This window comes from Callospermophilus lateralis, chromosome 2 (assembly GCF_048772815.1).
Source record: "Callospermophilus lateralis isolate mCalLat2 chromosome 2, mCalLat2.hap1, whole genome shotgun sequence".
In the NCBI taxonomy this organism is placed as follows: Eukaryota; Metazoa; Chordata; class Mammalia; order Rodentia; family Sciuridae; genus Callospermophilus; species Callospermophilus lateralis.
Genome location: NC_135306.1, coordinates 183,013,488 through 183,029,771, shown reverse-complemented (window position 1 = coordinate 183,029,771; position 16,284 = coordinate 183,013,488). Strand labels below are relative to the sequence as shown.

Here is a 16,284-nt window from a genome sequence, read left to right as displayed (position 1 = left end):
GTGAGGTGGAGCCCACACCAGAGGCTCAGTGGCTCCACAGGACAGAGGACAGAGAGCTCTGGCCCTGGCTTCTGCCCTGTGAGGATGCGACGAACGTCTCCATCAGCAGCTGGGAAGAGGCCCTCCGCCCACCTGGCCACACAGGCCACCTGAACGTGGACGCCAGCCCCCAGAACTATAGGAATGGTTTCCGCTGCCTGAGCCACATGGTCTCTGGTGGAGTGGGCTCAGGTTGGCCAGGGGCCTCCTCACCAGGGAACCCAGAGCCACCCTGGTTTGGAGCTTAATGATAGACACTGGGCAGCAGACACTGGCCGGTCCCACATCAAGACGACCTGCTCCCTGTCACTTGGCTGCCCACCGGGCTGCCTGTCCCCCGGGCAGCAGGACGTGGGACAATGTGGTATGAGCATCAAGGAGCCAGCAGGGCCAGGACTCAAGGCCAAGGTCTGAGACACAGCAGAGTAATGGTGACGGGCACACAGGCCCCGGAGCAAATGCACAGTCGCGGCGGGGCCCTGGTCCAGGCTCACTGGCCAAAATGTCCAGAACGGTCCAGGGGAAGGAAGAGATGACAGAAACCTCCTCACCACAACCTCACACTCCTCCAACAGAGTCTGACCTGTCCTTGGCTCTGCCGACGCCTGATGGCAAAGGGGTGGCTCTCTCCCACCTTCCTCCAAGACACACACCCTCAGCTCTGTCCTCCTCGCCTCCCTCACTGAGGGTCAGCCAACATCCTGGGCTTCGGCACTGGATCCCAAAAGAGGAGGAGAAGCAAACAACCCGTCCTCCCGCCAAGAGACAGGAGTGGACAAGACGGTCTTCAGACGTGCAGACCTCAGTCCCATGGAGTCCCTGGGACACTGACTGTCCACCTCCCTACCCTCATCCTCCAGAAATATAGAGCATCAGTGACAAATAAACTCAGGTACCTGCAAAGGACATCTTCCTAAGGGAGTCAAACCCTGTTTGAACTAAGAATTAACCTGAAGCTCTGTCTCACTGGGGAACCCAGGATACCTGCAGGGAACCTGTTTCAGCCCCTTCCCTCCAACCACTGATTCTAGAAAACACGAGAGGCTTTTATACCCAGACCCTCCCAACCTTTCCTGAAACACTTCCTACAGAGGGGTACACTGTCACCTTTGGACCTGCAAGATCCCCACCTCCAGCCCCTTCCACTCTCAATTTCCAGAAAAGGAATCTTTGAGCCTTACCAGCAAAACCATCTCTCTGGTCACGTGTCTGCATTATAGGAATGCACCATAACCTCCTTTTAAAAAAATTATTATTTTCTCATCTGTCTCTGGATTTTGAAAAAAGCCATTAAGTGACTGCACACTGGCTGTTACTGGTGAAAATGCAAGTCTGCATAAAAAGTAAAAATAAAAAGACTGCACGGTCCCAGCCTAACTTGGATCAGCAAGATTTGTCCGGATGTGCCAGGAAACAATTTTTTTTTTTTTTTGATGTTCTGTGATTTTGCAGCCATTTAAATTTTATTAGCAATTACCGTGCCTGTTACCACTGACTACATCTTGCAGTTACAGTCTAGTCCTGGCAATGAGAGTATGCGGGACGAGGGGGGCCCAGGTGGACCCAGGCACGTTTATTCCTGAAGCACAGGAACACGAGGCTTCCCCCTGCTAAGAGCAGTTCCAATAAGATGGTCCCCTTGCAGGCAGGAAACAGCAGCCACAGTCCTGCTAACCTTGGGACTCCCCGGGAGTGGAAGATAGGATAATCGAGAGAGAACGAGGCTGATGTTTGTGCAAAGACTTGACTTAAGAGTGGACTTCATGCCACCAAGTTCACTGGCATTTTAATTGGTACCTTCAAGTCAGCAGAGAGAGGTCCCAAACCATAGCTGCCACCTTGGAGGGATGGAGGGGCTTGGCATGATCCTGGGAGACGCCATCCAATACTTCCTAGAGTGGCCCCAGCTGGGACGTGTGACAGGGAGATCTGGCTGGGAAACAAATGAAATCTCCAAGAACTGGGAGACTTGGGGACCCCAGAAACGAAGAAGGCTCTAGGAAGCTTTATATCCACAGACTTAACTCCTTCCCCAACCAGAGTCTCAACTCCAAGGGAGCGGGCACCAGGGGCTGGAGACTGCCCCGCACAGGGCATTATGCACCCCTGTAGAAGGGAGAAGATGGGGTATTTTACTAGTTGCCACTAGGTACCAGCCACCAGGATCTTTATGTGGATATGTCCTCACTCTGCCCACACCCGCTCCATGTCACAGAGGAAGAAACCAAGGCTCCGAGAAGTGACTAGCCAGTGGCAGATCTGGGAACAAATCCAGAAACACAACTCCACTGCCAATAAGAGCACAGCCGATGTTTATTGAGGGTTTACTATGTGCCAGCTGCTGCTTGAACGGTTTTCAGGGTTTTAACTTATTAAGCTCCCCACCCAAAAAAAAAAAAAAAATTATGGGGACTTATGAGGTGACTCGCCCAGGGCACATAGCTCCATGGGATGGAGCCAGGCTGTGATCCCGTGTGGCTCCAGAGCCAGGTCGCTAGCACCAGGCACCCCGCCTCTTACCCCGCCAGCGCAGCACCCTGAGGAAAACAGACACACATGGTGCATTTCTTTGTTTGGAAATGTTCAGCACCCTGGGTTGAAACCTCATATGCTAGCAATCAGAGAAGATTACTGCACTTCACTGAATCCAAGATGCCAGCGATGGCAAAGCGTGCCACTATTTTATGTATAACAAGAACAAAACAACTCTGCCAATTCCGCCGGGATCACATGCTGGCCCATCAGCCAGTGCGGGGAGAACATGCATCTCAGAACTGAAGATTCGCCAGTGGCCTTCGCATGAGCAAGGCGGCGACGTGGGTGACAGATGCACAAGTGGACCAGGTTCTTCCCAAGTGCCGGAAGGGTTCTACTGTCAAACCTGATTTTTGAAGAAAACTCAAGAATCCCAAATTTTAGGGGCAAATCTCCAGTTTTCCAGTTCAGAAACATGGCGTGTGTTTCTGTCTCGCGCAGGTCTAGTGACCTGACTCACCCAGAGTGGCTGGGTCCCCCAACAGAGGTGTCCAGGCTGCCAGGCAGGGCCAAGGGCAGGAAGCCAGTGCACTGTCTCAATCCACTTCGCCCACCCCGGGGCCAAGAAAGGCTCCACACTTTCCCAGGAAGCCACACGCCCTGTATTCAGAACACATGTTCCAGATCAAGGTTCTGCGTAGCCAGCTTTTTTAAAAAATGATTTACTTCCTCCTGCAAATGGCTCTTCTCAGGCTTTCCTTCAAACCGCTCCTGATCTACAGACACACACGGTCCTATTCCATAACCACCATGCTAAAAAGGGAGAAGAGAATGAATAACAATGAAACACCCCCTAGTACACACAGCAGGGAACCTTGCAGCCTGGGACTCTCCACGGAGCCTCACACATCAGAGGCCTTGTCCTGTCCTGTGGTCGCTGCTGGTCACTGGGTGCTTCACCATCTCCACGTCTCCAGTGTATGAGGCTGAAGCCTTCCTAGCACTGGGAATGTGACCTTTTGTGAAGTCAAAAGGAGTCATACCAGAGTGGGGTGGACCCTAATCCAATGACCAGTGTCCTTCTCAGGAAGAGGAAATGTGGACACAGAAGCACAGACACAGGCAACAGGGAGAGAACCATGTGATCACTATAGGAGGCAACCACAGAACACAAAGCACTGCCTGTGACCACCAGAAGCCAGAAAGAGGGACGGAAGGTACCTCTCCAGAGCCTCAGAGTAAGTACAGCCTCGCTGACACTTGGACTTGGGGCATCTAGCCTCCAGAACTGAGAGAGAATGCACTTTCTGTTGTTTTATGGCATCCAGTTTGTGGTATTTTGTTACAGCAGCCTTAAGATACTAATACACCCAGAGGGCCTGGGTGCATTTTGTCTTTATCTACTGCAAAATTACTGTCCTCTTTAAAAAAAAAAAAAATCTTCCCAGGAAACTTCTATTAAAGTTTGCATAAACTTTTTTTTTTTTTTTTTTTTTTTGCATAAACTACCAGGCTCATTGAAGCCAAGTGTAGTCTGAGAATCTGAAATTGTCCCTATACAAGTACTGATTGGGGGTCTACCTGGGAATTAATGATGCCAACATCAGAAGTGAAAGTCCCCCTCACGTGGACCCATCTGGGGTTAAAAGAGGGGATTGGGAAGACAGAGACTTCTACAAGTTCTACAACTGCAACGGAGGCCACAGGGAACCCTACTGGCTGGCTTCAGGTCAGTGTAGTAAGGGTGGCAGGGACTGTCACCGCAGAGGCTGAGAAAGACTATAGGTGACAAAGCAGATCGGCTTAGGCATTTAACAGCAGAGCTGAGAACAAGCTAGCAGGGGCCACTCCAGGGGGCAGGGGCTCCCTGCGGAGGCAGAAGTTGCCCAAGAGAAAGCAGAGAGCCACCTCCAGACTTCCTTCCCTGCGACCTCAAGAACCTGGCTCCCCCAGGCCCCAAAATGGTCATTTCCTTCTCTTCTGCCGCAGCTTGGGCATTGGGCTGGTCCTGGGTGCTGGAAGTCAAAGGAAGTTTCCCAAGAGCCCAGGACTGTATGCTCAAGACCCGCTCAAGGGAAAAGAAGATACCGACCCAGCAAATAAGGGGTTCTATGGGGAGCACTGGGATGTCACCAGCATACCTGGGGTACTATGGGGAGCAGTGGGCTGTCACCAGCATACCTGGGGTACTATGGGGAGCAGTGGGCTGTCACCAGCATACCTGGGGTACTATGGGGAGCACTGGGCTGTCACCAGCATACCTGGGGTACTATGGGGAGCACTGGGCTGTCACCAGCATACCTGGGGTACTATGGGGAGCACTGGGCTGTCACCAGCATACCTGGGGTACTATGGGGAGCACTGGGCTGTCACTAGCATACCTGGGTTTCAGGGACTGCTACCAGTTAGCATTTACTAAGTGCTCCATCGAAGGCAGCAAAACAGCCTTCATACACTCCACAGGCCACACAGGCATTTGCTCCTTTAGGAAGTGTGGAGCGATCTCCCGGAAAGTGCTGCTGTAGCAAACAACACTGATGGGCGAGATCAGCTCCTTTCTAACAGGCTGCGGCCTGGACACACCACGTATTCCATGTTTAAAAATCCCCTGGAGTAAGTGTAGTTATTGTGATGCCAGATTTGTGGGACCCCAATAGACCTCCAGGAGCCAAATCCAATGCAATCACACAAGAGTCTTTATTGCAAGCTCGAGCCTGGACTCACAACCTTTTGACGCAGCGGTCCCAGGGAATGAGCCCTGGTCCTTTGTGTAGTGAGATTTTATAGGTTTTGGGGGGATACTCTATGTGTCACAACATCACACAGCAAATCATTCCATACCATGGGAAAGTCAAACAATAACTCTTAACATTGATTAGCACATTCACTGGCAGGAACAAGTTGGGTAGGAGTGATTGGTTAGTACAAGAGGGGGATTCCTTTGAACTGATTGGTTTAAGCCATGAGAGGTGTACGTACGTGCTAAACTACATGGTTTCCCAACAGGTTATCAACCACCATAAACTACTGGGAGGGTCATCTGGCATTCCAGGTATTTTCCCTGTCTCATGCTGATTGGTGGTTGCTAGGGGGTTGCTATGGGTCCTCACCTAGCCTGACTGAGTCAGGGACACCTGGCTCTGCAGATCTCTCCTGTTACTTGCAGACAAACAACTCATCAGGGTGGGTATGTGCCTAAGAGTGCTCTGTGGGTTTTCCAAGGACAAGGGTCACGCCCCCTCCCTCTGGACAGGCCTTGAGGTAGAAGCCGGTTTCAAAAATGGAGTCACATCAGTTTCTCATTATGATCCCATTTTTACAGCTGAGGAAATGTGTGCCTCAGAGATCATAAAACAAGGCTGGGGAGAAACCAACATGGCCTGGCCCCAAGCCCTTTATTCTCCCCTGCAGGATTTATGGTCTTGAATTTGAGATGAAGACAAAAGATACTAAGAGATGTGGGAGTGGGGGCATGCCTGAAGTGACCTGAGACATTTAAAAACAAATTTAAAAAATGACTCAGAAAAGAAGCAACGCACAGGTGCATACACCCAGGTCTTGGATTGCCTCCTGACCATGGGCGCTGGGAATGGCGGGGTCTTTTCATGCTGAAGTATTTGACCACAGTGATAAGTCTCTATCTGGAATCTTCTAGGGGCTGGTTTTGTTTCCAGAGGCTCAACTCCTTCGGAGGACATTTGGAGTCCAGCACTTCAAAATGGCCTGCCAAGAGAAACCAGGACCTGCAGGAAAGAGACACTTCACTCCCATGACAACGCACACACCTGAGCAGAAACAGGGAGGACTGTCCCTGAGAGGCTGGGCGGCAGGGAAAGAAGGCCCACATCTCCTGGCTCACAGGACCCCCCCCCCCGGTGGCTTCAGTGGTCCCTGGGAAGTCAGGGGCTGCCATCATGAAGTACCGTGAACTGACTGGCCCACCGCAGAAAGCCCCCCACACACACACACACACTGTGGAGGCCAGAGTCTGGAATCAAGTCCTCAGCTGGGCTCTGGCAAGAATGGTTCCCTGCCACTCCCTGGCTTTTGGTGACAGTGGCCGACCCTAGGTGCCCCCTGGCTTGTGGGTACCTCACTCCAACCTCTGTCCCTGTTGTCACGTAGTATTCTTCCCTCAGACCATCACGCTATCTTCTTATAAGGACCCGATTCGGATTAGATTAAGGGCTCACCCTGCTCCAGTACAACTTCATCTTGTCTAATTACATCTGAGAGACCCTATTTCCAAAAAAGGCCACCTTCTGAGATACTGAGAGTCAGGACTTGGACTTACTGCAGGGAGACCCAATGTACCCCACTGCAGTAAGTCTGACTTCCGAATTGTTAAGGAAGAACAAGAAGCAGGATGTCTGTGGAAACCATCCTGTCCCACAGGTGCAAGACAAGCATCCCTTGCTGTGTGACAGTTTTAAAATGCAATAGTGAGGAGTCCAAGGCTGTACCAAAGTGCTATCCTGGGTGATTTAAACAGCAGAAATTTCTTCTCATAATCCTGGAAGACAGGAGTCCAAAATTGAGGTATCGGCAGAGTTGGTTCCTTCTGAGGGTCACAAGGGCAGGATCTTCCTGTACTTCCTGAAGGCCTCAGGTGCCATAACTGAATTCCCTTTAAGCTTGGTAAGGTAACTCAGAATCCAGCCAACAGCACCAGGTTGAAAGAAAACGTTACATGTGGCGCCACCTAGAGGCAGATGAGGGAGATGACAAAGGAAAGAGGAGGGGGATTTCTTCCCCTTCAAAGGAGCTGCAAGCACCCCAGAGCTGGGGAAGCCGTGTGGAAGCTGGGAACAGTCAAAGCAAATAGAATTCAAATTCGGTTTTTGCAAGTACTTTCTCACATCTCTGGATTTGGTGATTTATGAAAATTTTATCATATGACAAGGTTTTCAAGTTTATTCTCCCCTCCGCCTCCCATCAAATATAAACGAGGTTGTGCACACGCGCGCGCACACACACACACACACACACACGCCCTTGCACACACACAGAAACCATAAAGGGTCTGAGATTTTAGAAGTCCCCACACGCCCAGCCAGAGACATCAATTAATATAATCTTCCCAAAAAAGCAGATGAACTACTCGTGAGGAGGATCCCAAACATTCATGACCTCTCTCCCCTCTCTGTTTGGAGGCAGAGAGATGGCATCAAAATCCAAAATCAAATGGAAGGAGATCTCAAGTTTCTGGATTCCAGGTCACATGCACATTCTAGGAATTTTTATTATAAGGAGTGGCAGTAACTGAAGTACAACCCTCATCAAAGGGCATTTCAGAGACTCACAGGACTAAAGGCCATTTTAAAATCATTAACATGGAAAAGTACTATTGATGTGTCTAAATTTGTTTAAAAGTAGGTTAGTCCTTGCTATAGTTTGGATCTTCAATGTCCCTAAAAGCCTGTGTGTCCCCAGAGTGGCACGACTAGGAGATGGGACCTTTAAGTTAGGAGGCCTGGGGCTGGGGATGGAGCTCAGTTGTGGAGCACTTGCCTGGCAGACACAAGGCTCAGGACTCCAGCAAAACAAACAAAAAGACATGGGGGCTCCCCGGGGGTTCTACAGTGGTATGTTCTAGAAGGGGAAATGGGACCCCAAGCTTTTCCCTTTCTCAGAAAGGTCTCTGAGGACTGAACCCAGATATTTTTCATTTTGAGACAAAGTCTTACTCAGTTGGCAAGGCTGGCCTTGGACTCCTGAGGAGCTGGACCTGGCTTCTTCCTTCTCTTTTTTTATTTTTACTTTCCAACTACAAGGTAAGCAATTTTACTACACTATGCACTTCTGCTATGATGTGCTTCCTTGCCCCAGGCCCCAAGCAACAGACCCAATAGATCATAGACTATACCTCCAAATCTGTGAGCCAAAGTAACCCTTTTCTCTGTATAAGTTGATGGTCTCAGGTGTTCCTTATAGTAATGGAAAGCTGACTGACAGTCACAATCCTGCCATGATGCCATTCAACCCACATGATCCTATTCAGCAAGTAACAGATGTCTGTACACGAAGACAAAAAGTACCCGTGGGTCTCTGATGGAGGGAAGGGTACACTGACTTTTTTTCCAGGCCAACAGGTAAGCCAGGTAAGCTCTGGGTAACAAGGCACTCAGTGTCTGGGTTTTTCTCATCTGGAGACTACAACAGTTCCTTCCCAATAAGGCTTCTGTGACCATCTAATGATTTCATTAAAACACCCAGTTCCTGGGACAGTGTGGCCCAGAGGAGACTCCAACAAGAACACACCATCGCGCCCCTAGTGCCAGTGTTTTCACGGAACCTCCGTGTTTTCCTAAAATGTACCCCTACTCCTTTCATTACAAGGGAAGACAAGAAAAAAAAAAGATTTGAATAAAATGATCGCTTAGAGAAATCCATTAACCAAGAACAGAAATACACCCAAAGTGTGCCCAAATGAGCCTCTTCTCAACACTCTGAGAGGGGTTCTCCAGAAGCACAGGTAGAAAAGTTAAAGTGCTAACCCAGATGGACATTCATTTTAGTCCATTAATAGACATTTCACAAGGAAATACAGCTAGTAAATACAGGTAAGGGAAAACATTCAACCTCGTTAGTTAAAAAAAAATTAAAATATATGAACTGTTTTCAGCTATTAAATTAACCAGAAAAAAATGTTTTTTAAAGAGATTACTTAATGCTGCCAAGACTAAAATAAAGTCCCAGTTTTCATGCCTTGCCAGGGAGAGCAGGCTGGTGCTGAGCTTCAGCAAAACAAGGGGCCCGTCTGTGTGCGAGCCAGAGAGGGCGCCACCCTTCAGCCCAGCGATGTCACTTCTGAGAATCCAGCCCACAGCAGTTTCTCAAAACAGGGGAAAAGGCACGGCCAGCCTCATGCTCACCACAGTGAGCACCATTTCCAACAGTGGACGACAGCACGGGGCTAATTTGGGGACTGGGGTGTGGCTCCGCGGGAGAGCTCTTGCTTAGATGTGAGCATAGGCCCTGGGTTCCATCCCAACACTGCACACACATACACACACACACACACACACACACACACACACACACACCACACACCACACACACACTAACACTATATAATAAATGGGAATATAGGAATAAGAGATAAGCTATATTATATCAAATTAATGAAAATTAGGCATTTAAAAATGATTAAGAGAAACCAGAAAAAATGTTAACATGCTGAAATGTCACATAATCCTATTCAGCAAGTAACAGATGTCTGTACATGAAGACAAAAAGTACCCGTGGGTCTCTGATGGAGGGAAGGGTACACTGACTTTTTTTCCAGGCCAACAGGTAAGCCAGCGTGGGACTGAATATCCGTGGTGACCCCAGCTGGGGAGAGCCTGGCTGGAAGCTTGCAGGGTGCTCAGAGTGGATCCGCCAGGAGAGCCGACTCCAGGTGTGATTTCTTTGTTCCCATCCTTCCTTCCTTCCTCTCAGGTTTTAGAATAGGTGATTTTATTACCTTTAGGATTAACTTTCTTCCTGTCCTCTGGAAATCTTGGCCCTGGTTGTGGATACAAAATAGCGGCTTGCTGGCTCGCATGCACCCCACCATGAGACCCCTCTCCAAGTTCTTCCCTGCCATGCAGAAAGGGCAAGCCTTCTCTTTCTCTCTCTCTCTCTCTCTCTCTCTCTCTTTCTCTCTCTCTCTCTCTCTCTCTCCTTTTAAGTGTTTAATTTTCTCAGTTCCAAACTTGAGGCCATCAGCCCCCCAAGTGAGAACATGGCCCCCTTCGCTCCCCTCCCCAGTCATTCTAAACAACCAGAGAAAGGGCTTCCTGACTCCTCAAGACGGCGGAAGACGGTGACAACTGTGCTCCAGGACGTCCATCCTTCAGAAGGCGGGGAAGCTGGTCCTCCTGCAGACCTCGGCCCTGCCACGGGGGCTCATCCTGGAGCCACCCTGCATCTCTGCCATCTGGATTATGGATCAATTCTTTAAATGATTCTAAATGTTTTGATCGGTAGAAGTAAAAAAGCAAAAACAGAATTCAACAAGAAGGGGACCATTAAGTCGCAGTACATCTCCGCCATGGAACTTGAACCAACTGCACAAAACAACAACTGAATATGAAATACGGTGATGTGGCCACGGGCCTCCGAGGTTAAGTAGATAAAAGCAGGTGATTCCATCATAGGTCCCCATAATGACAACCATATAACAGTGCGTGCAGACCGACCAATGACAGTTAGCGTTTAAGGGCCACTTACTGCAGCAGGCACTACCCTGGGTGCCTTAACGCAGGAAAACTTCCCAGAAGGGTAAGTATTACAAGTCTGTTGGCCCTTCCTTTGGACAGCAGGAAATGGAGGCCCTAGGAGAGTAAAGAATTTTCTGTATTCCTCCCAATGGCTAAGGTTTGGAACATTCTGGAAACTGTTGCAAGATCACACATGGCCCCCTAAGGAGAGAGAAGGGGCTAGAATTTGGACATAGATTATCTTTCTCCGATGCTCCCACTCTCAACACCTAGACTGGAAAGGAATATGTAAGAAAATTAAAATGAAAGCTAAATTTCTTTATTGTCTAAACTTTCTAATGTTCTGTTTTTGCAATTTAAAGCAAAAGAGAGGTGAGGGAGGGAGAGGGGCAACAGAAGAGAGGTTGATGTATGTGTTTGTAGGTATGATTTTTTAAAATTATGTTTTGATCAAAAGACTAAATAAATGCCAGTCAAGTCTTCACCAGACTTGGGGGCGAAGGGAGGGATGGAGGGTAGCCACAAATGAGTCTGTTCCAAACCAAACCAGGCAGCTCCAAGCAGCGGCTGCAACTGTCTTCTCTATTTGTTTTTTTAAAAAAAACATTCTCTGTCCACCTCCTCATCCGGCTTGAGTATGAATACTAACATCATGGGACTGTACCCACAGAAGGCACAAGAATATCCTAGAAGTCACCCATATCACACAGCTGCTATGGACAAAGCTGGGAATGAAACTTTGGTCTGATTCCTCATTTTGCATCTCTTCACAAACCCCTTGTGGGACAGATATGCCCAGCTAGCAAGTGCCAATCTGCATTCACTGGAGTTCAAAACACTCCCTACCCCCAAAGTGGCAATTCCACATACTTATATCAGGTTTAACAATCCTTAAAACTAGGTGAAGATGGAGCTCACACACTCAATCTGACTTGAAACCCAAATTACCAAATGTTACATTTCTCGCAGTTTTGAAGCCACGCTAGTTATGGGAAAACATTGAAATAGAGATAATACTTTTCAGAAGCAACGGTGGGGAAATATATATATATATATTAGGTCCTGCGATTCATTCAGAAAAAAATCACAAGCCATCAACAAAGTGAAATATTCTCCCCCAAAACACTGGCCCGGTTTTTCCTCTCTAAAACTTCTCTGAAGAACAGGAGCAGGCATGGGGGACACCAGGCCCCCTTGCCAGGGGAGGATCCAGTCTCCAAGCACAGCCCAAGCACAGCCCTAGGCTCCCAGGGGTGGCCTGCAAACCCAGGGCTCTTCCTTTGAGTCAGACAGGGCCTCAAGTCCCAGGAACAGCGACGCTAAAAGTTCCCTTCATTATTCTGTCCTTGGCCACTGCCTCAGCTGGCTTCCAGACAGACGGCAAGTTCAGAACCAGAACACGCCGTTCTCCTGTCGGAGGCCACATGGTCTGGTTCCTGAAGCCCAGGAAGAGAGCCAAGAACCACTGTCCACTTGGCAGTCCCAGGGTGTCCCCCTCCAACAATCCTGTTGACCACTGACACCCTGAGCCTCTAAACCCAGACCCCCGTGCCACCTGACTCCTTCCTTATAGATTACCCCCAACTCAAATCACACACGTTCCAGGAGCACAAGGTAAGGAAGAGGCTGGATTAGGAGGTGGGGCCAGGAGGGTCCCAAGGACCACCAGAGCCTGGCGGTGCCCATTTGAAGGTGATGCCCCTGTGAAGGCCCAGGATACACCCATCGGCAGAGAGAAGGGACGAGGGGAGGGGGCAGATGACTCCCGAGTCAGTACCCACTCCATGCTGGACACTGCGGGATGTCACACCTCCTGGACTTGTCAAGAAGACCGCACCATGCCCTGTGGCCAAGGAGGTGGCGGCATGGAAGCTGCGACTTCCAGCTCTGAGACCCAGAAGCTACATGAACCCCACGATTCTCAGAGGGCTGGCACGTAAAGTGAAGGGGACAGCAGAGTTGGGGCCCCACCTCCTCATTCAGAGCCTCCTCTGCTCTCCCGAGTCGGGGCTCCACCACCATCAAGATCCCTGTTTCTGCACAAACCATGCTGCTCTGAGACCCAGGGGCACACAGGGACACACAGGGCAGGGCAGGACAGCCAGCCAGAGGCCTGACCCCACCAGGCTGCAGCAAACAGGGTGCAGGGTGGAAGCCGGATCAGGGGCTCCTCCCCCGCAGGCCCCAGAGTTCACCCACCCCACCCCCACCCACAGCTCAGGGCAGGGCCACTCACGGCACTCCTTCTCGTCACTCTTGTCGAAGCAGTCGGGCAGCCCGTCGCACTGCCAGGCGCCCGGGATGCACCGCCCGTTGCCGCACATGAAGTTGCCTGGAATGTTGCACTCGTTGGTGAAGTTGTTCCCGGGAAGCAGCTGGCTCTCTGTGGGAGAGAGGGGACAGGGGTCAGAGGGCACAGCAGCCATAGCAGCAAGGGCCTGAACCCTCTCCCAGCTCAAACTGCCCAGGTGAGGCCTCCAGGAGATGTCTTTGCCCCTCTGGGCCTCGGTTTCCTTGCCTGTGATCTGCCCCAGCTCACCGCCGAGGACCTTGGAAGGGTTACATGGAAAAATCTGGGGAAAGCATTTGGGTGTCTGGCCACAAAATCAGTGCTTCCTGACTTTCCAAACATCCAAAAGATTGGCTGGGAACCCGAATGTTCTTTCCTAGCCAGCAGCAGCGGCAACAATTAAAGTCCAAGATAGGAGTGCACTGGACTCCCCGAATCTCCAAGGGCAGGAAGTGCACGATCCTTCCAGGCGCAGAGCCCTTGAACTTGGGCCAAGCTGGCAGGACTACCAAGGCACGGCTTCACTCTAGGAAACAAGCTGCTCAGATCTACACCCCAACCTGCCTGAGGTCTAATGGGGAGGACGGGCCACGATGGAACTTGAACTCAGGCCTTCTAACCCCCCAAGAGGCTACGCAGGTCGCTACACTGGCTGCCAAGAGTTACCGGAGATTCAGAACCGAGCCCCAGAGTTCAGGTTCAACGCCACTGAATAGAGTCATAGAGTGCCAAGGCCTCCACCCGAAACCACCTTCAGGCAAGAAAACAAAACAGAGAGGGTGTTTCCATGGCAGTGGGGCATGGATCTCATCTGACACTGAACCCTCATCTGACAGGATAACCCTGGGGGTCAGGATCCGATGGGTCGGATCAGTCTGAGCCAGTGTGATCAATGACGGACAGATAAGGAGCCATCTGGAAGTGAGACAGTCTTGGGGAGAAAGGAGGAAAAAAACGACCATTCCCTCAGCACTCCTGTCGCTCCAGGGCTCCCTCCTGAGTCATTCAGTAAGCACTTACTGGACACACTGGCCAGGACGTGTGCTATGTCCCCAAGACAAAGGTGCAAGGCTGGGATCCTTTCGTCGGCTGGACAGGCCGAGAGGCACACAAAGGGTTTTACTCCTGTAAAGGCCTCTACCCTTTCTAGGTGCTGGTGTCTTACCTGGAATGCCCCCTACCCACTGGGTCTCCTGCTAAGACCCCACACACCCTTCAGCAGGCTCCTCCTGAGCAACCTTCCTTCTGAAGTGTCCCTGGCTTCTCCAAGCACGGATAAGCACTTCCCCAGCCACCTGCTGATGCTGCTTGTGGGGTGAGACGAAGAATATTTTATAACAGGAACAAGCAGACATGACCAATTGGAAAGGACACCACCACGGGCTGGCAGCACCATGTCGGCTCTGGCTCGAGGGCTGGACATTCCCTCAGAGACCATCTGCCCCTCAGAGCCAATACTGCACATCCCGTCTCCCTACGGAGAGCTCCAGAAGAGAGGCTAGAGCGGAGGCTCCGTTCTGCCCAACTACCCACATCAGAACCCAGAAATCTCACTTGTCCCTTCCTCACTGCTCTGCCCCATCACCGAGCTGCCGTCCCATAACGGCCACTCCAGCCCAAGCAGCCACCTTCTCTTCCTGGGATTTCTGCCTACCACAACCTCGGGTCTCCCTGCCTCCTATCTCACCTCTCTCCAATCCAGTCACCTTCCTGTGGCCAGAAAGATCTTTCTACACAGCAAATGGAACGTGTCCTTACTTTACCATAAAAGCCACTGAATGACTCCCCAGTTTCCTTAGTCAAAATTCAAGGGAATCAAAAAAGATTCCATCAAAGAGGTGACATTTACGGTGGCTGCTAATGGGTACACAGACATTAAAAATAAGAGCTCTTTAGGCCTAGAGAACAGCAGCAGCAAAGACACAGTGCAGGAAGGGGCAGCCCAGGGCACGGAAGGGTCTGGAATAAAAAAATGCACGTAGCTCTGCTGGGAATTGCCAATGTATTTGTGCTACTATTTCTCTTGTTCTATCACCCAATCAGACATCACTAATCAATCACCACACCCTGTCCCATCGAGCCCAGGCTCAACATTAGACTCCCTCTGAAAACAACTCCAGAAAGTCATCATCAACCCCAAGAAGAGCATGAAACCAAGTCAACTCTCAGGGGGTGTGACGGGGAGAAAACTAGAGGGGCATCCAGCTGCTGGATCCTTGTCCAACACCAAAGGCTCGAACCAGAACCACCACACATGCAGCTGTTTCCTAACTCCTGCTCCAGGCTTCACAACAAGCAGAGCGCTCTGCGGAGCTCCAGAATGCAGAACCGTCTTTCTGTTTTGTTTGGCATTCACTTAAACTTGCTTTTGTAGCACTCACCCCTCGAGGGCAAGCCCCTGGAAGTCACGACAACTGTGAAATCTTGTTCTGAAAAACAGATTTCCGGAACCAGAAAATTGGCCAGATTAGATGCCACGGTGCTTGCAATACGAGTCCATAAATCTGGCAGCACACGGACTTGACAAATGAATGGGTGGATGCAGAGACTAAATACCACATCCATTATCCACAGGTGGCCCTGCCAGCCGCAGGCTCCCAGGCCCAGGGAAGGTAAGAGAGAGCCCACGTCTCTGTGCTCCATGCATGGGGACACACAGCCGGTGCTTCAGAGAAGTGACAGCCTCAAACTTGACATAAGGGGAAATCAAGGAAAAGAGACGTCAAACCCTGCTGATTCTTCCAAAGCTTCCTCAAACCCACCCAATCTGCTCACAGAACTGGCACCGCCCAAAGTAAGCCACTACCGTCTCTTGACCCGTTTCAACCAGTGGTTCCAGATAAGGGACAATTGTGACCCCCCCCAGGGAACAAATGTCAGTGTCTGAAGATGGTTTGGGGGTTGTCAGGACTAGGATTGGGGGCCGTTAGCATTCAGCAGGTAAAGGCCAGGAGTGTTGCTAAGCCTCCTGGGCTGCCCACAGCAGAATCACCAGCCAGAAATGCCAATCATGCCGAGGCAGAGAAACCCTGGTTTAAGCCGATCTGCCAAATGCCACTTCTCACGCCCTCCAGTTCCTTCTCTTCACGCAGAGTGAGGTTTTAAATGCAGCTGGTGATTTCTCTGGCTTTAGGATGAAGCCAAAATTCCTGCCAGGTTTACAAAGCCCAGCAAGACGCCACCCCTGCCCACTGCTGGACCTTCCTTTCGAACCCTTCCCTCGAGCACACCAACGTCTTCTCTGCTGAGAGGCCATCTACGTGCTGGCTGCTG

General features: G+C 50.5%; 1 protein-coding gene across 2 annotated transcripts in view; it reads right to left on the bottom strand.

Annotated features, from left to right (window-relative positions):
• The window catches only part of Ldlrad3 (low density lipoprotein receptor class A domain containing 3), a 227,644-nt gene that overhangs the window by 145,917 nt on the left and 65,443 nt on the right, over window positions 1–16,284 (bottom strand). For both annotated transcript variants that reach the window (XM_077108700.1, XM_077108701.1), the window contains exon 2: window positions 12,958–13,104. In XM_077108700.1, coding sequence (XP_076964815.1) covers window positions 12,958–13,104 — 147 coding nt within the window. The remainder of the gene's footprint in view (window positions 1–12,957; window positions 13,105–16,284) is intronic.